At 61.5% G+C, this 19,205-nt stretch overlaps 1 protein-coding gene across 1 annotated transcript; it reads right to left on the bottom strand.

The window, feature by feature from the left end:
- Window positions 1-147: 147 nt before the first annotated feature.
- On the bottom strand, window positions 148-18,219 carry ZDHHC5 (zDHHC palmitoyltransferase 5). The gene is made up of 12 exons (XM_075426558.1): window positions 18,124-18,219; window positions 13,890-15,256; window positions 6,078-6,199; window positions 5,461-5,618; window positions 5,174-5,346; window positions 4,960-5,062; window positions 4,351-4,442; window positions 4,134-4,266; window positions 3,583-3,706; window positions 2,566-2,678; window positions 1,519-2,399; window positions 148-1,132 (listed from the first exon to the last, which is right to left on the bottom strand). The coding sequence occupies exons 2-12, from the start codon at window positions 13,991-13,993 to the stop codon at window positions 967-969; spliced, it is 2,169 nt and encodes a 722-aa protein (XP_075282673.1). The 5' UTR covers window positions 13,994-15,256; window positions 18,124-18,219; the 3' UTR covers window positions 148-966.
- Between the last annotated feature and the right edge of the window lie 986 nt (window positions 18,220-19,205).

Consider the following 19,205-nt stretch of genomic DNA (forward strand, 5'->3'; position numbering starts at 1 on the left):
CCGCCTTCTTCCCCGAACAGAAATAAAAACAACTGTGTGACAACGAGAAAACCCTATCGGACCCATTAAAAAAAACAAACCCCCAAAAAAGCACAACACAAACAACACCCCCCTCCCCCCCCCCCCCCAACACAAACTCTGGGGAAACATAAAAAGAGCAAAAAACCCCACAACCCCACAGCTGGGTACAGGCTGGAGCCCGTCTGTGTTTCTCTGCGCCAGCCAGCACCTGCATGTGCCAGCTCCCAGTCGGCTTTGGGGAGGGGGCTGCCCTGCGGCCCTGCCTCTGCCCCACGTGGGAGGGCTGGAGGCTTTGACAACCAGAGAACCGGGGAGCAGCATGTCCTTGGCCGAAAGGCCCTCGGCCTTCAACAGGGGAACGGGGCACCGCAGCAGGGTCCTGCCGGCCGACCCCACGGCCCTGCCGGCCGCGCTTCAGGTGGGTGAGCAACAGCAGGCGCCTGCCCCGGCTCATCCCACGAACACCGGCCCCACATCCCTCTTCTGGGGATGGTGACAAGGCGGGATGCAGGCCCTACACCGGGAATGGGTAGTTTCTTCCTCTCTCTGGGTAAGATATATAATTTCTGCTTTTTTTTTAATATTTATATTTATATAGATATTTATATATACACACACCTGGTAACTCAGAAAGAGAAAAAAAATAGAATCCGTAACAATAATAATAAAAAAAAGTATTCTGGTTTAAAAACAATCCATTCCTACCACGCTAGGCGAGCGATTGATTGCACGAGGCCCACAAGTGGCTGGCCCAGCCGAGATGGTGACAGGGCACGAGGGCAGAGCAGCCCCGCTCGGTGTGTGTTGGCCCCCCACGTCCCGGGGAGGGGGCAGGGAGAAGCAGGGGGGCTGCTGGCCTGTCTCCCCCAGGAGTCCGCAGAGCGCCTGGCCGCAGCGCGTCCCTCCGGCGCCGGGGAGGAGGTGAGGGGCGATCGGCTCTGCCCCTCATACCGAGATCTCGTAGGTGGTCCCCCCCACGCCGGAGACCTTCTTGACTCCGCCACGGGTGGGGCTGCTGAGGGGCACCTGCCCCGGGCCCGGGGGGGCCGAGCCCAGGCTCTTGGGCTGCCCGTTGGACTTGCTGTAGGCTGTTCTCATCTGCACCTCGTCCCTGGGGAGGGAAGGAAGGATGGACAGGGGGTGTGAGGAGGGGCAGGGAGCGGGGCACCGCGGTGAGGGCTGGGGGGAAGGACGGGACCGCACGGCTGCCGTCACCCCCAGGAGGGATCCCGGCATGCACGGCCCTGCCCTCCCTGGGGACCCCCAGCACCAGATGCTCCTCCGGCTCCCCGAGAGGCCTGGGGGATCCCGGGAGGTTGGGGGGGAGGGCGGGAGCATCAGCTCCTTCTGGGAGGAGGAGGAGGATTTCCCTCCCACTGCTCCCAGTGCGGTGCTGAGGGGGGAGGACGGGAGGGGACAGGCGGGGCGGGGGGCCGGTGCCAGGGCCCCCCACAGACACAGACCGCTCTGCGCGCGGCCGGCCGGCGCGGGACTTACTTTGGTGCCAGCAAGGGCTGCAAAGCCACCTCCTCCGTCTCGGGGACGCTGGCCTGAGGCGCTGGTTTTTGGCTGCTGTAAGACACGGCTTTGCCGAGGTGGGGGGCAGCGGGCTGCTCGGGGGAGCCCAGCAAGCGCACCCGCAGTGTGTGGGGGGGCTCAGGCTTGCCAAAGCGGGGGGGGGCCGGGCGGGTGAGCGGGTTCTTGCCCAGGGGCGAGCGCTTCGAATCGTCCGAAGAAGAGCTGGTGCGGGGCGCGTTGCTGGAGCCTGGCGTCGACTGGATGCCCGAGTCCGGCAGCCCCGCGTCCTCCTCCCTGCCCGGGGCCGGTGGCTGCTGCAGCAGCTTCTCCCGCTCCTGGATGGAGGCCACGATGTGCCGGGAGAGATTGTCATAGCGCACGGGCGAGGGCTCGCGGGGCGGCGCATGCTTGGGCGAGACGGTGCCGGCGAAGCGGCCGTGCAGGTCGGTGTCTCGCTGCTGGGCGATGCGGGCCGAGAGGAAGGGCGAGGTGTAACCCACCGGCGCGTCGGGCTCCGGGCCCGCCTGCACCGACTCGAAGTCGGGGCTGTCGGAGGGCGTGAGCAGGCTGTCGTAGGACAGGCTGCCGTTGCGCGTCTGGTTCACCAGGCTCTTGTAGGAGGTGGAGGTGGTGCCCTCGGAGCGGATGGACTGGAGGTGGCCCATCTCAAAGCCGGTGCCCTGGGCGGACTTGAGGCTGGAGGAGCGGGAGCCGCTGGAGAGCGGGTCGAAGTGGAAGCTCTTGCCGAAGGTAGGCGAGCGGAAGCTCTCAGGCTCCAGGCTCGGCTCCGAACGGTAGCTGGGCTTGCGGCTGCTGTCGCAAATGGAGTTGGGCTCCTTCAGGCTGTTCACGCGGCTCAGCTGAGGGGCAGAGGTGACAGCAGTCACCCACAGGAAGGCAGAGCCCCTGCAAAGCTCCCAACGCCCGCCCCAGGCTCTCCCCCAGCTGGGGATGTGGCGGCAGCCCCTCGAGCCTTGCTTCCCCCCTCGCCCGGCCGCAGGAAGGCAGCGGCAGGCACAGCCTTACCTTGGCGCTGGTGGAGTGGGGCAAGGCTGCCGAGCTGCTGCTGCTGCTGTAGCCGGGCCGGTACTTGTACATAGTGGGGGTCGGGGGGCTGTCCTTGCCTAGCAAGCTGCTGTCTGCAGGCAGGGAAAGAAAGAGAAATGTTCAGACGTGCAGCGGCTCCCCAGGGCTGCGCAGGGGAAGGAACGCTGTGCGGAGGCCTGCCCTCCTTTCCCAAGAACCGGCTCTGAGCCTGGGGCAGACAGACCAGGGAGGTGGAGGTGGAGAGAGGGATGGGCTTGAGGAGAGGCGCACCAGGGGTGGATGAAACAGAGCAGGATGGAAAACGTGTCCCCATGGCAATGTGTCTGGGGCTGGCACTCCCGTGCCCCTGCAGTGGCCCCAGCTGGGTGGCACCCCGGGGCCGGTGGGTCGTGCACCACAGAGAGCTGTCAGTGGGTGCCTGGGCACCCCACCGACCACGGGGCTGAGCAGCGCTGTGCCCCAGCCCAGGGCGAGCTGCAAAGGCCTCCGCCCGCTGCGGGAAGCAGCTGCTCCCGCGCTCTGCCCTTCACAGCCCACCTCTCTCACCAAGCCCACGCAGGCAGCTCCAAGCACCGCTTCGCCAGTGCTCGGGGAAGCAGGGAAGATGAGCCACGCAGGCTGCCACAGACGTGCTCTCTGCCACCATGCCAGGCCTGCCACTCCTTCGCCCCCTTCATCCGGGAGATGCTCCTGCACCTGCCTGCAGCACCGCAGTGCACAGCAGGTCCAGACAAGCAGCGCACTGTCTCGGCTCAGCTCCCCTGCTCCTCTCCGAGGGAGCAGAGCCAGCTGTTAGCACCCCGCAGGCTTCTCCAAGCGCAAGCGGCCACACATACCAGCCCGGAGATGTGGGCACGTTCTGCCCTGTAAGGTGGTGCTGATGTACTTCGGGTCTGCCCTGCAGCCTGTTCGGCCTACGGCCCTGGCTCCTGTCTGCCTGGCACAGCCCTGGGCTCCCTTCCCAGTGGCTGCCGGGGACCTGCATGCCTTCCTTACCCTCGTTGGTGGCCAGGGTTAAGTGTGTCCTCAGGCCCGTGTAGCGGCTGAGGTCTGGCTTAGGTGGGGGGGGCGGCTCGGCGTCGGCAGACTGGCTCTCCGTCACCTCCAGGCTTCCTTTGGACTGCAGAGACAAAGCGCAGAGCAGGGGTCAGAGGGGTACCAAGGCCTCAGCCCTCCCTCGGCAGGCATGAAGCGGGCAGCGGCGCTAAGGGGGCCCTCGCTGCCTCCTGGGCCATCCAGCATAGAGCGCTCGCAGGTGGCACGTGCCTCAGGGGCTGGGGAGTGCTGAGGAAGGGGGACCTCTGACGGATGCTGCGAGGGGAAGGACAGGACAGGGAAGGGCAACAGAGGGTGCAAAGCCTCATGTGGTTGCTGCCGCATGGGAGGGACATGGTTTCCGTCCCGTGAGGACACAGAACAAGATGACACGGAGGGGGATGAGGAATGTGACAAGGCTCACTCGGTTCTTTACTCACGGATGCAGGCTTGCACCCCTGGGCTCCATGGAGGGCCCCAACACAGGGACCGGTAATCCCCACCTTCCTCACCTTTGTCCTCTTCAGCTCTGTCTGGATACCGTTGTCCATGATCTTGACAGTGATCTGACTGTCTGACACCTCAGGCCGCAAGAAGGGGGGTCTCACCAGCACCGTCTGCTCGGCCTTCGGGCGCCCGAGGTACCTAGGGCAGGGGCGGGAGGATGGTCAGGGCCGGAAGCTCAGTGGGGCAGTTTGCCCGGGAGCTGCTGGGCTGTGCCGGGCTCACCTCGGGGCCGGGGAGCTGCAGAGGACCCGGCTGACGTTCTTACAGCAACCATTGGTGAAGGGGTTGACACCACCGCGGAACTTGCCTGTCACCTGCGGAATGAGGAGCATTGCAGCTTATTGGGGTAGGCAGGGACCTCGGGGGAGTCTCCGGTCCCGCCAGCCAGGCCAGGTTGCTCAGGGTTTGTCCAGCTCACTCACGACAATCTCCGAGCACACAGACACTTGGAGATACTCCCCCCACCTTGTCCAGGTCCCTGTTCCAGTGCTGAACTACCATCAAAGGGAAAATGTCTTTCCCTCATGTCTAACTGGAAGCTGCCTTGTTTCAGGTTGTGCCTGTTGCCTCTTGCCCTCCCGAGAAGAGCCTGCCCAGCTCCATCCCCTCTACAGGCACCCCTAACTGCAGCAGCAAAGATCCCGTGTCTCCAGGCTGCACGGACGAGGTGCTCTCAGCCTCCCCTCACAGATGTCTCGTGCTGTAGCCCCCAGCCAGCCCAGCAGCCGCCCCTTGCCTCAATCCAGCCTGTCCATGCCCGTCTGGCTCTGGGGAGCCCCAAAAGGTACCCCCCGTCTGACATGACAGGGGCTAGCAGCCCTGCAGGCGTACCTGTTCGTTGGTCGTGCGGCCCCTCGCCACGAGCACCACATGGAACCCCGTAAGGCCAGCGACAGGAATGAAGAATAAGCCGGCCACGCACATCACCACCATACTATCAGCAGGCAGCTAAGGAAGGGCCGCGGCCCTGCTCAACAGCACGCTGTCCCCAGCCCCACCGATGCCCCCCTCCCCCGGCCCCCTCCCGCGGCCTGGCAGAGGATACGTGACGGCCATGCGGACGCCGGAGAGCTCCTCCACCTGGTAGAGGACGTAGAGCAGGCCGAAGCCAAACACCCCCATGATGTGCGTGGTGAGCGACAGCAAGAAGAGGAAGAAGTAGCGGTAATTGCGGCGCCCGATGCAGTTGTTGACCCAGGGACAGTGATGGTCAAACTCCTGCAGGTGGGGAGAAGACACAGTGAGGAGCTCGGCTGCCAGGGCCTCCTACCTGTGCTGCATATTCAACTCTACGTGGAAATGAAGAGGCATCGGGACCCGGCAGTTCCTCACCTCCACACAGTTGTCGCAGACGCTGCAGTGGGAGCAGCGCGGCGGCCGGTAGAAGCGGCAGGTCGCACACCACTTCATGCGCACCTGAATGCCCTTGATCTCCACCGTCTTGTAGAGCGGAGCTCGGAAGTCGTCCTCCTTGTCCTCGTCCTCCTCAGCTGATGGGGAAGCCCCAGCACAGCCACGCGTCAGGGCACAGGGAAGGTGACGCCCGGGCCCAGGCAGCCTCGGGCCCTCCTGGGCCGGAGACGCCCAGCATCTGGCATCACCAGGCCCAACTCACCCGGCACAGGGACCAGTCCGGGACCCCCTAAACACAGGCAGAGGCAGGGGGGGGCTCTCCCAGGCCCTGCCTGAAACCACGACATCCGCCTGAGCCCCAGGTACCTAACACGGGGTGCCAGGATTTACGCTGCTTCCACCACCCGGTCCTACTGGCTGGGTGTCAAACCCAGAGCTACTGTCCCTGCAGCGTGTGCCACCACCCGGCTCCCCCCAGGCAGGGCAAGGAGGGCTCTCCTCAAGCCTTTTGGGATCGGGTAATCCTCTTCACCTTGGAGGAAAGGCGGAAGGAGGCAGCTCTACGCGAGACACTTCCCAAGCGGAGACAGACTCACCTCGTGGGAATATGCCTGGGTCCATGAAGGTGGCCATACTGAAGTTGGCCAGCACGAAGAGGAAGACGACGGCATTGTAGACAGGAATGACTGGGGAGACGTACAGACTGAGCCCTGGGCACCTGAGGGCACAAAAGCAGTGAGACACCCCGTCCCTGTGCCGCGGGTCCCCCCTCCGGCGCTTCCCACTGCCCCTTGCGTCACCCCCCCACCGGCCCAGCTCCTGCTGAGCCCCGGCAGGCATCACCGAGCTCCCCCGGCTCACTGCCCCTCCGAGCCCACCGCCATCCCTGAGCCGCTCCTGCCGTGCTCAGTGGTGGCCTGGCTGGGAAGCCCACCTTCCCCGCTCACAGGCAGATGCAGAGGTTGCCTGCCGTCAGCTGCTCCTTTTGCTCTCACCCAGTGCCCTCCGCATCTGAACTGGAGCGGCAGCCAAATCGGCGTCACCCAGGCTACGCTCACCACGCTCCACAGACTGGCCTAACCCCCAGCACTCGCGGGGCTGGTGTGGGAAGCACTCTGGTAAACCATCAGAGAGCAAACCCACCACTTGCCCCTGGCACCCACAGCCCCACAGCACTGCAGCACAGGGCCCCGCTGCCACAGGGAGCGACTGTGGGCGGTGGTGGGAACGGGGCGAGCCAGGCTGATGGCACTGGGGACACCCGGGAGGGATCTGGCCCCAAGGCACCAGAGCGTCACCCTCCACGCATCACACCAGTAAGCTCAGGGGCAGAGGGTCCCTGTGAGGGGATGCAAAACCAGCAGCAGCTCCCGGGCCTCCAGAGCGGCTCCTGCTCCTTGCATCCCGGAGCCCAGCCCGGAGACAAGTCCGCTGGCAGATGGGGACCCCATCGCTGTGCCAGCCTGCCCTGGCCAGCACCCAGCTCCTCCGTGGGCCTGGCCGAGGGGGCCCGTGGGAGCATGGCAAGGGAATCACCACCATTCCCCCCTGCCCTGGCTTTGGACAGCGGGCTTCCCCCTCCGAGGCGCCAGTGTAATACCCTAATCTGCTTTGCTGCTGGGAGTTTAATCCTGCAGATCTAGGACAGCATCTGTCCCTCTCATCCCCCCGCAGCGATAAGCGCAGATGGATTTAGGCAGTGGGAGCAGCGAGGGGCCGAGCGCAGGGCTCGGCGGGCAGGGTGACATATGGTGCCAGCGCTGTAATCCCCCACAGCCCCCGAGCAGGTAAAGCTGAAGGGGCAGGGGCTGGTCCCATGCTCCTCCACCACCACCCGCTGTGACTCAGCTGGGGCAAGGGTCCCATCGCTGGCGAGGCAGCCCTTGTCTTTGTCACGGCAGCCCCAGGGAGGTTCCACCTGGGAAGGAACCCTTGGTCCAGGGCTCTGCCCCCAGTCCAGCCCAGTCCGGAGCTGGCAGGGCCCTGAGTGGCTGGGGAGGGGGGGCAGCCTCCTGCATGGGGCAGCGTGTGAGGGGACAGGGGACAGGGCCAGACAGAGGACTGCCAGCAGGCAGGACGGGTCTCGGCGAGGAGCGGCATGTCTGCCTCAGCACCTACCTGGCAGCGGAGCAGGGAGAGGCGGGCAGGACGCACCCAGGCCCCAGGCACGGCTCCAGGCCCGTCCCTGCACCCGGAGAGGCTGGGAGGCGGCAGCGGGCGCTGCCCAAGGACAGGAGAGAGCGGGAGGGCAAACCCTCTCAACTCCACGAGACACCTGGCTACCAGGAGCATGGAGCCAAGCCACGCTCCGCCAGCCAGCACGCTCCTCCTCTTCCTCTCCCACAGCAGGGCCTGGCTCCTCCACCCTCGGCAGCACCTCCAGGCCCTGGCCCTGCACATCAGGGCTGCACTGCAAACTGTCCTCCCCAAAACCCCTTCCACCCCATCCCCTCGTGCCGCTTTGGAGCCCCCGAGTGCCTCGTCGAGTGGGACCCTCGCCCACCCGGGCACCCGGGCGATGCCTCCCCACCCCACGTAGCTGGGACAGCATCGCAGCATTCCACCGAGAGCTCTGCTCCGGGGCAGGGAGCGGCTCCTTCGCCACCTGCCCGGCACCAGCCCGGCCGGCTCTGCCTCCGAGACAGCCGGCCCTGCCATCTCCTTCTGGAGCCGGCCAGGCGGGTTCTCCACAGAGCGGGTGGCACCAGCGCTGCGGGGACAGGGTGGCGAGGCGGAGATGTCCCCAGCCTGTGCCCCAAAACCCTCAGAAAGCAGCTCTGGAGAGGCACGGGACACACGTGACATCGCAAGTCCCAGATCCGAGCACGGGAAGAACATGCCAGCCACACCGAGCCCAGCTAGCCCAGTACAACCACCATCGCTGGGAGCCGCCACGGGACAAGAGCTCACACTCACCCGGCCTCCCCTGCCCCTCTGACGTGCGGGCTGGGCCCGGGGACAGGGCTTATCCCACCTGCCCCAGCCACCCACTGGAACAGCACGGGCAAGCGGTTTTAGTGGTCTGCAGAAAACGAAGGCGAGAAAGTCTCCCAGACTCGCAGAGGGGAAACTGGTATTTGCGGCGGGGCAGGCTGGCGAGGCAGGGAGCCGGCAGAGGAACCTGCGCAGCAGGCACAGGAGAGCTGGGCGAGAGGCAAACCGCCTGCTTCACGCAGCTCCCAGGGCCAAGGGCCGTGCCAGCGGTGGGGTTCCAAGGAGACTGGTGGCTTCACTACTCCCCATCTCTCTTCATGGCCGCTGCTGCCCTGGTCTTTTGAGACCCGACGGGGCAGCTCCCTGCCCTCGAGGTGCAGCCCCTTCCGAGGGGTGCTGCTCTTCTCCCCTGCCCCGGGCACTGCACACAGACAGTGCCAAGGGGAAGGTGGCCACTCGTTACGTCACTTCGCCCCAAGGAAGGGCAGAGCCAAGCACCCTACAGCAGCTCAAGAGGAACCTCCCTGGTTTCGCTCTCTGCCGAGCTGCAGTGGCGAGAGCAGCAGAGGTGCTCAGATGAGCCCTAAAGGTAGGAAAAGCCCTTCCAGAGACCCTGAGCAAGGAGCTCCTCTCTCCAGGAAGGCAAATCCCAGCCCAAATCTTTGCTTGAAGCAGATGGAGGGGAGCCAGGTAGACCCACTACACGCCAGCCATCCCTGCACAAGGGAAATGCCAACAGCGAGGCTGAGCCAAACACGCAGCCCAGCTCCTCGAAAGACAGACCCTGGCACTGCAGGGGAAAGACTGAGCTGCCTCAGTGAAGGCTGGCACAGAGGAAAAGCTCCGGGGCAGACAGAGAGGGCCTTCCTTCTGGGGAGAAGGGAATGCTTCTCCCACTGCCTCCCGTGCTGCCTGGGCACCAAGCCGTTCCCAGGAGGGAGAAGCACTGCTCCCAGGGGCCAGGATGGCAGCCAGCAGGTCCCCAGCCCCGAGAAAGACTGGCCCTTCAGCCAAGGGAGCACCAGCAGCCTGCAGACACCTTGGCACCAAGGAGGACGCAGCCACAGCTTTGAAAGGGCGACCAGTGATGCCACCGAATCAAACGGAGGAGACCTGCCTGGGGACATCAGTCCAGCTCCACTCTGGGGGCTGCGTGCTCAGCTGCAGACTGAGCAGAGGGCTCACTGCACTGCATCCTCCAAATCCGGCCTCCAGTCTCCATTTTGGGTGGTCACGAACCCCCAGGCAGGACCCCGAATGCCCCGAGCACCAACCTGCCAGCCAGACTCCACAGGCGGATGGCAGGTTGAACTCTGGAAAAGGCAAACTGATCAGAGAAGCTGGTGTTGCATCTCGGGGCCAGTTGACAACGCCTGTCCTTACCAGGTCTTGCCAGCTGCATGCAACGGGACAGGCGAGCTGCCAGGGCTGCTCTGCATGGAGCGAACTTTCCACCCAGAAAAACGGGCCAGGGATGCAAAGCCACCCCAGGGTGGGATTTCACGGGCCAGGGCATGCAGAACACCCTCCTCGGGGACCAGAGGACCCGCAGCTTGTGAGGGCAGCCTCAGGCTGAGCATCCCTGCACTGCAAGCGCAATGCCGGGAGTCTCCTCCCTGCTGCCCCCAGGCACAGCAGCCCACCGCCTGCCGCCCTCCCAGCTCTCCCCACACCACGGGGGGAAGCAGGAATCCTCACGGCACACAGACCCAAACTGCCCGCTGGCATCCGTGCTCGTGGCCCCAAACACAGGCGAGTCGCCTCCCGAGATCCGCCCCACCCCACGGCGCAGGGAGCAAAGGTGGCTGCTGGTGCCCGAGGGAAATCTCCGTATCGGCAGCACTGACGTGCTCCTGCCTTTTGCTCTCCAGACAGAGCGCACGGGGCCGCAGGCCCTGCCCCGACACCGGGAGCAGCCGGGGAGCGCGGGCTCCAGCTCCGCAGGAGAGGAGGAGAGAGGCTGCTCACCATCGTGGCCACGCAGGGCCCAGCGAACTCATCAAGGTCCCTCTGCAGATTGGGATGCGTAGCATGCCCATCGCTAGAAGAGCTGTCAAGACTTGTCTCTGGCAGCACATAAGAGAAATCGCGGAGCCTCCAGCAAACTGAGTCACATCTCCATCCAAGACGGGCTTTCTGCCACCAGTCATGCCAGGAGAAGCCCATTGCTCCCCAATCCGGCTTCTCCTCCCCTCCGCAGGTTCAGAGCCGCCCTGTGGCCCCTCGTCCCCTGCACTCTCCCGGCAGAGAGCCATCCCAGAAGGCGCCCTCCCCACCCTGTCTGCACCCCTGGATGACCTGCTGCCAAGCGACGGACCGAGGCCGTGCCGGGGCCGGGCTCACCTTGCCGACCCACCGCGGCAGGGCTGGACTCACGGCCTCCTCAGCTCCCGCAAAGGCCTTGCTGCAAACACAGCCCCTGATCACCACCACGGCCACGCAAGCTTGGGTCCAACCGGGAGTGTGAGTGCCACCATGTGCCAGCGGCACCGCTGGTGCCCAGGGCTGTCACATCCCGCCCCGGCAAACCCACCTTTGGGCCTCTCCTCTCTCCTCCACCAGCGCTGGAAGAGGCAAGAGCTGCTCTCCCAGACGGGTGCAGTTCCCTCGCAGCCTTCACAGCTGCGAGGATCGGAGGAAAAGCCAGGGTCAGAGGTTTTGCAGACAGATTCACCTAATTGCAAAAAACAGTTTATACTTTGCAGGCATTTGTACAACCCCAGAAGTCACACTGAGCTGTGGCTACAAGCGAGAGTTGAGGCAAACAGAAGCAAGAGACCAACGGACTGCACGCTATCCAGAGAGCCCCTGCCAGGGGCAGCTCGGAGGTGCTCCCTGCCTCCAGACGGGACGGAGAGGCTGAGCACCGACTGCAAGCTGGTCATGAAGAGCAGTGACCAGTATAGGCCAGGCAAGAGATGCAGGAACAGACAAACTGACCCCAAGGGGAAATTTCAGTCCTAAGGCAGAACCTGTTTGAGACATCAGCAAGTCAGAGACCCCTGCTCCTTCTGGAGGGAAGGTGGGAACATCCCCTCTTCCTGCTGCCCGCTCCCTCCAGCACAATTGGACTCAGCTCGTTTCAACTGCCACATGTTCCGCAGCATCTCCTAATTAAATTAATCAATTAACTAGAGTTCTTGGCCCGGAGATACAAATCCTGGGCCAATGTGGATGGACCGAAAGGCATCTGGCAGATACGCTAGAAATGACACAATCAGAGCCTTTCAAGGGAGCGGTGCAAGCGCAGGCTGCTCCCTGCCTGGGATCGGGCCCTGCAGGAGGTGTCCCGGAGCCCCCCAACCCACAGCTTCCATCTCACGTCCCAGAGTGCTAGCTTTAGGTCCGGTGCTGACGGTGTAGCCCTCCCAAGCAGGTCTGCAGCAGGCCCGTGCCACGGAGGAGGGCCCTGCTTCCAGGTCAGGCAGCAGCTGGTGCCGAGCACGGCTGGGCAGCAGGCTCACAGCCGCTTTGCCCATCTTTTGCCAGGCCAGGAAGTGGAGCACAGCGATCCACGGGAAACCATCCCCATGGTTCCTGCGTGGGAGGCGAACCTCGCAGCGGCTCTGTGTGTCCCTTCCACCCCACCCCAGCAGCCACAGGAAAGGGAAACGGCCCCGAGAGGACTGTAACGCCAGGGAGTAACGCAATTCCCTCCCTGACGAACAGCCTGTGTGAAAGTGTGCTGCGCTCTGCCTCAAATTTAATTTGATGGTTTAAAGTAGGTTAAATAACATCCCCTGACCTACAATTAAAGCGACCCTGCCCAGGTGTTCCTCCTCTGAACAAACCTGCTTCGCAGCACTGGCTCCCAGCGATGCCTCGCACCACGCACTCGCTGATAAATGGTTGCTATCGGCGGCGGCGACAGCTCAGAGTCCGGTGCCATGGGCTTGGCCACAGCAGTGAGGGCTGCGTTGGGGGGTAAGGCTGCCCTGCTATCCCCCGAATGCGCAGCCTGCCGTGACAGAGCAGAGCCACGCCTGTCCCCCTGGGTCACGGCATGTCACACACCGTGCTCAGACCAGCAAAACCTCCAGCCTGAGAGCTGCCAGCAGCACCGGCCGACGAACACTCCGTGTCTCAGTGGGGGGGCCGCACGCTGCTGAGCGACACCACCAGCTGCCTCCCGTGCTCAGAGGGGGAAAAAATCAGACCAGCTCTGTCCTTCAGTCATCAAATTACTCTTTTATTGCCTGGTTGTTGCCAGGCGTTAGAGCCACGGTGACCTTTCAGCCACCAACAGCTCCATCCCAGCAAGTCCGGCCCCTCTGCCTCCCAGGCCAGCAGCCGGCATGTCTCCAGACTGCTGCAACAATCCCAAACCCTTCGCGTGGAGCCACCATCAAGCCCTCCAAAGCATGAGCATAAAGAAACACCTGTCTGATCTACAGATCTCTCTATCCCCCCAAAATGCACCCGCTCTCAGACCTCAACCCCAGGAACACACTGTAGGGCTCGGCAGCCAGCCCCAGTTGGCACCCTCCGGCGTTCCTGCCCAGCACAAGTGCCTCGGCACCAGCCCGGCTGCGGCCGCTCGAGCGGGGAGCGCACGCAGCTCCGTGCTGGGGCTCAGCAACAGCACAGCAGCCACGCTGGCAGCCCGAGCCCCTGCCTTCCTGCCCGCAGCCACCCCAGAACCAGCTCAGCTCAGCCCTGAACGAGTGTTAATAAGCTATTTCTCACCCAGGAAGGGAAAATTTTAATGTGAGCAGCAGCCCTACCCCTCTCCCAGCCCAGTGAGGTCCCTATGGTATGGTCCGGCCCTCTCCAGCTACTGGCGCCATTTTATACCCTGGCTTTTCCCCACCAGCTCCAAGGCCAACACAGGCGTCTGCCTCAGGCTACCTCTTTGGGTCTGCTCCAGAGATACCAGGCCCCCATTCCCTCAGAGCAAGACCGACATCAACAGCAGCAAGAGACCCACAGAGGGGTCAGAGTGCTTCTCCTTGAACTCTCCTTTGTGGCTCACAAATCAGTTACAAAACTCTAAACAGTAACATGGAGCCTGCCCCAGTCCACCAAATCACTTCACTTAGCTCCAAAGGAAAAAATAATCTTTGCCATTTTCCACCTACAGGTCACAAACCAATCCCAGCCTGGCTGATCCGAGAGAGAGCTGCCAGTGAGTCGAGAGAGCTGTGTGAACACCCGAAGACAGGGGAGGAGCGGCTGCCAGGAACCAGAGCCGAGCGGTGGCAAGGTGCCTTGCCGGGATCCACCGCACCCTGCCTCCTCTGGCTCACCCCGTGGGAAAACCGAGCGCAGCTGGGCTCAACTGTGCGATGGACTGCAAGGCTGCTCCACCGCCCACCCTTTAGTCCCCAGAGCACAACATCCTCCCGTCAGCCCCTCTGCCAGACAAGCCCCCTGCGGTCTCTGCCCCCCCAGCTTCATGGCATCACATGGAGAGGAATGGGTCCCTGGGTCTCCCTTCGCCCTCCCCACGCTTCGGCCGAGCAGCCGGGACTCACGTGAAGGCAAAGAAGAGGGTGGTGGCTCCCACTAGGAAGATGGCAGCAGCTGAGACTGGAACGTATTTGCTGGGTTTGAATCTCTTTCCAGATGCTGCTGGCATGTTGGAGCTGTGGTGGGGGATCCGCCCCGCAGCATAGCCCAGGCCCAGCGGGACTCAGAGCAAGACGAGAAGGGGAGGGGAGAGGGAACGTTACCGGCCTCAGCGCTTGCTCCCAGGGTGGGCTCTGACCCGAGCAGACAGTCCGGAGAAGTCCACGGCTGTCTCCCAGGAGAGGAGTCCAAACTACGCCCTGCCCAGCAAGGGCTCGCGGGCACAGCGTAAGAAGTTTAAAAACATTAAAAACTCAGGACAGAGAACTGGATGGGGATTTAAAACAGCCGTTGGGGCAGGAATGCCGAGAGCCCTTAGTAACTTCCCTCGGTGGGGCAACAGTGTGAAAAAAGCAGGTGCCCACAGGGCTGACACCTGCGACCAGGCTCAGAGGGGAGGAGAAGCCTTCCAGGCTCGGGCGAGGGGAGTGCGACCAGCGCGACGTGCAAGGTGAGGAGCTGGGCACACCTTCCCACCCAGCCAGCACCCTGGGAAAAAGCAAGATGTCGGTACGCGTCTTGCAAAAAAGCCACTCCGGGAGTCTCAGGGAAACCACTTCTCCTTTTTAATCTGCCCTCCAGCACACTGCAGCCCCCACCGGCTGCTGCACGCGAGGAGGGGGTTGTCGTGCAAGCAATCTGCCCAGCTTCCTCACAGCACCGCCGCCTCTTCTTCCTCCCCCTCGCTGGAGGGGGTCACAGAAACACTCTCCCTGATTTCACCAGGATCCGGGACTGGCTGGCTGGTGGTGGCCGTTTAATTTTATTTATTTCTCTCTTGACTGTTAAAGCTGAGGAACAGCTGGTGCAAGGTTGAGCTGTAAATCCTTTCTTTGCAAGGGGGGCGGGAGGAGAAGGTCCAGAGGATTGTGTGTTTTCGTCCTCTTCCTACTTGTTCTTTTCTCCTGACCCCCCAGGCCTTTCCACAGGCTGAGTATCCACTTGGTGATCAGGAATTGACAGGAATTTCATTAAATCTTCTCTGTGGCAACCATTTCCAAGCAGCACAGGGTAGGTTAACGGAGAGATCTGGAGGAGAGTTTTCAGGGAGTGCTGTTACAACCCCAGAAGACAACTGATGGTGAAAACGGTGCTGAACAGGTCTGTCTCACCCATGGCCCGAGCAATGTGGGGGAAGATCTCAGCTTGTTCCAAACAGCTCCATTTTTTCCTCCCCTTCCTTCAGTAAAATTCCTCTTCGTTAATCCATTTGTCTTTTAAAAAACCCTACATAAAATCATTAAAACTCGACATCTGGTACGCCACACCTCACCTGTAAAGAAAAAACAATTAAATTAACAAGGCAAGAGAAGAGACAGAGTCGCATAAAAATATCCACTAAAGTAACAGCGAGCTCCCCAGGACACTGAGCAGGTGTTGAGTGGCAGAGGGAGACAGCGCCTGGTGGATTTCAAACCCTGTTGGCAAGTCCCAGTCAGCAAGATGCCACTCTCCAAGCCCAGCTCCGACACAGATGGACGCCGCAGCCCCAGGCCTATCACCTAACATCAGCGTCCCTTCCCCCATCTGCGAACCGCAGTTAGGACCACGCTGTGGAGGCTGCGGTTAGCCAAGGGAGCCCAGCTGCAGCCTCCCGTCCCACCCCAAGGCCCCACACCGTTTGTGGCAGACAGCCGAGCCACCCAACCCGTTGGAAGTCACCCGAGGAATCCACGCCGAACCCCGAATAAGATGAGGGACCCTACGACTTCTTGCCCAATGCCCTTCTGCAGTTACCGCTCAAGCCTGAACACTGGAGAACGCCCGCTCCCTTGAGGTGAAGGGGCTGATCGGAGGCTTGGAGACTTGATGTGAGGATGGGGACTGCGGGAGGACAAGCCAGCCAGGAATCTTGTCCCTTTACCCCCGGAGGACAGGAGACGGGAGAGGCCTGTGGAAAACACCAGCCCCTGGACTGGAGGAGGGACCCGCAGCTCTGGACGGAAGAGAGCTGGGCTCTCACTAGGTAGCCCTGACTGCTTTAGGGTGCCCCTGGGAACGTGCCATGCTTGGCTGATCATGCAGGTGGAGTGCCACAGAAAACCAAACCTCTCCAAAGATGGAAGCAGGAGGCTCCAACCCATCCCAACCACCCAAGAGCCCACAACAGCTCAGGGATGAGCCAGACACCGGTTATATTGCACCGACTGTTACTGCTACAGCAACCGCTCCTCGACTTGTCACCCGGTCTCCGCTTCCCTGCCTCCCTGTTTCGCCACGAGGCCTCCTTTGCACTGCAGGTCCAAGTCCAGCACCCTGGCGATTCATTCGCTCTCTCCTTCCAGACTTCCCCTCTTCTGCCTCTCCAAGGTTTTTCTTCAGGGTGGACAGAAAAGTAGCTAGTGCTGACTAAACACTCATGAAGGTTGAGAGAACTGTGGCACAAAATTAAAGGCGCATTTAATGACAAGAATATATCACAATTAAATCGGTTCAGTCACAAAACGAGGCGTCAGTCACTTGGGCTGACTAATGAAGGAACTGCTCCCACTGCAGAGCAGCTCTTCCTTTGCAGAAACAGAGTGCAACTCCTCAAGCCAAGTTGTTTTGCCCTTGTGACAGAGAGAATGCCCAGCACAACGCTGGACTGACGCTTCCAACCCAGCTGGGGAAAGCTCTGGTTTCACCTGGTAGCAGCTCTCATTAGAGAGCTGTTCTCCCCGGCAGGCGCAGGCTCCCCGCAGAGCAGCAGCTCCCCAGCCTCGCTCTACCCTGCCACGTACGATGCTCAGCCTTGGCGAGAGGCAAGCACAAGTCCCGACACATGCGATCTGGGAGAAAGCCCAACACTCCACAAAGCTGAGCCCTGTCGCGCCATCACCCAGGGAGGGAAGCACTCGTCGCCTGAGCTAGCTGCTGCTGCGACACAGCAATTCTAGGGATAGGTTACTCGGAAGTTTAAACATGACTTCACTGATAATTACTTTAGCAGAAGCAATCTGCTAACATGCTTGGCTGCTGTAACAGAACACTCCAGCCCTTTGAAAGGCTCCGCCGCAAAAACAAAGCCACACCTCAAACTCAAACAGATACTGCCAAACTGAAGGATTTTTTTCCTGTAGTACTCCTCCTCCACAGACCTTCTTCACCCCTTCCCTCACACAGCGCAGTGTGCTCCTCGATCAAGGTCGCCCCTGAAGCCCAAGCAACTGCCCTGAGCAGATCCTGCTGGGTTCTGCCTCAGCTCTTCCACCCGCAGACCGGGGCACGAACTCAAGCGCTCCGACCCTTCGCACGGGGCGATTTGGTGTGCTGCGCCTTTGCAAAGGTCTGCGTGCCAGCTCAGCTCAGTGCAGAGGTGAACGCCAGGCAGCGCAGGAGCGAGCTCCTCGTCAAATAAAGAGTGTACGAGTGGAGGTAATTGCTGATGGGACAGTCTACCTGAACAAGCACTACATGTGGGGGAGAAATCCCAAGCGCTGTCATTAGTGACAGCCAAGCAAGACGCAATGCAAATATAATCCCCGGCTCCTTGACGCCTTCGCCCAAGAATAACTCCACAACCCACCACACCTACAAAAGGCTGCTGAGCCCATCCCACCCAGCTCTGGAGCCACACGCAGATCGGGGACGTCCTCCTCCAGCCCCATCGTACACTGAGCCCCTCTGGAGCCACCAGCCCCAGCCCTGCGGAGAGGCCAGCCCCCCAGCAAGGCCCAGGCAGACCGGTGCCGCAGCCAGGACGCCTGCGTGCCGCGACCACGGGGCGGCAGGTCCCGTCCTCCCACAGCGGGGAACATCCACCTGGCTGAAGCCACCGAGGGCGCAGCACGGCGTGCCGAGATCTCTGCTGTGCACTATTCAAGGTATCTTTTTCTCTTTTCTTTGGTCTAAACTACGTGACTTACCTCATTCTGACTATCCTTGCCATTCACCTTCGTGTCCAGGAGAAACACAAGCAAAATCCACCCTGACTTCCCACCAATTATGCCGATTCAGGCCACGTTCACAACAATTCTCCCAAATACGCGCCTTCTCCCCCAGCCTTCCCCTTCTGCAGCCCTGCAACCTGTCTACCTCTGGTCTATCAACGCCTCCCTTCTCTCCATACCCTTTGTCTCTCTGGACACTTTGTCCCCATCCACAAAGGCCACTCACAGAATTCCCTGCTCAAATGGGTCCCCAGATCGGCTCGCTTACCTGAGGCACAGACAGGCTCCGCTGCTGCCTCGGATTCCTTTCCCTCTGCCACTTCCAGCCCAGCAGCTCCCTCCTCCCAGCTCCTCTGGACCTGCCCTCAACTCAGCCCTACTCCTTCCTGCCCCAATCAAGCTCTGCCGAGCGTGTGTCACCGGTGACTCCCCTTTCCCTCTCCCTTGGGAATTCCACATGTTTTTCCAATCCTAGCACCCCCTTCTCCGGGTATTTTCCCAGCTCCACTCTGCTCAGCCACCTCCAGAGCACCCTTCCCCAGTTTCAAGGGTTTACCTCCACTCGCACGAGGGGGTGCTTCTATCCGCCCTCACCTCCGTTTCTGGGGGCTTCCTTTCATTTTGAATTCTTTCCCTCAGGACGTTTGCAAACGCGACTGCTACTACCTTCCATTTCTTTCAGTCTGAGTCTCCTTTTCTTCGGTTAAGGCCCTGTAAAGTTTCACTCCAATTTCCTCTTCTTCCAGCACTTTCTTCTTGAAGCACTGCGCTCCTCCTTTCCTTCCTACCGCACTTTCCACCCTGCTTCACTCAGTCCGCCACAAGCCCTCTTCTCACCGTCTTCTCTAGCAATCATCCCAGACGTAGCCTGAAGAGTTGGGAGCTTTGTGGCTCAATCTTTCTGAAGCATCAGACAGAACATGAAAACACGCTTCACTGGGCTCTCCCCACCTTTTCTGGGTTGGGGAAAACATGCACAGCCAGCACGCAACATTCCCTTCCTTATTTCAGTCGCTGTCAATAACCACTGCAGCGCCTCAACGTGCTCCTACCCCTGGAAGGAGGAAACACGCACGTCAACATTACAAGCTTCCCTTAAACATGCTGCCTTTCATCACCGCCCGGGGACAGGAGCGTAATGTCACTCGGAGGAGAGAGTTCACTCTCAGTTACTGCTTCCCAAACACGCGTCACTTCGCTGTGATCCGCAGCTACCTATCCACCTACCCAAACCAGGAGAGTTTCCATGGCACAGGTCAAACAAACAGTTCCTTCCACTTGAGGCAACTCCCAGACAGGATCTCACAAAGACAGGATGTGCTTTACCTGTTCCCACTCTGTTTTCATTAA

This window comes from Opisthocomus hoazin, chromosome 7 (genome assembly GCF_030867145.1).
Source record: "Opisthocomus hoazin isolate bOpiHoa1 chromosome 7, bOpiHoa1.hap1, whole genome shotgun sequence".
Classification (NCBI taxonomy): Eukaryota; Metazoa; Chordata; class Aves; order Opisthocomiformes; family Opisthocomidae; genus Opisthocomus; species Opisthocomus hoazin.

Bases quoted from the DNA above. Each gene is read 5' to 3' on its own strand.
- ZDHHC5 (XM_075426558.1), bottom strand. From the start codon at position 13,993: ATGCCAGCAGCATCTGGAAAGAGATTCAAACCCAGCAAATACGTTCCA. The intron at 5,347-5,460 runs GTGAGGAACTGC...CCCCACCTGCAG, and splicing joins TCTGCGACAACTGTGTGGAG to GAGTTTGACCATCACTGTCC. The intron at 1,133-1,518 runs GTAAGTCCCGCG...TTCCCTCCCCAG, and splicing joins CAGCCCTTGCTGGCACCAAA to GGACGAGGTGCAGATGAGAA.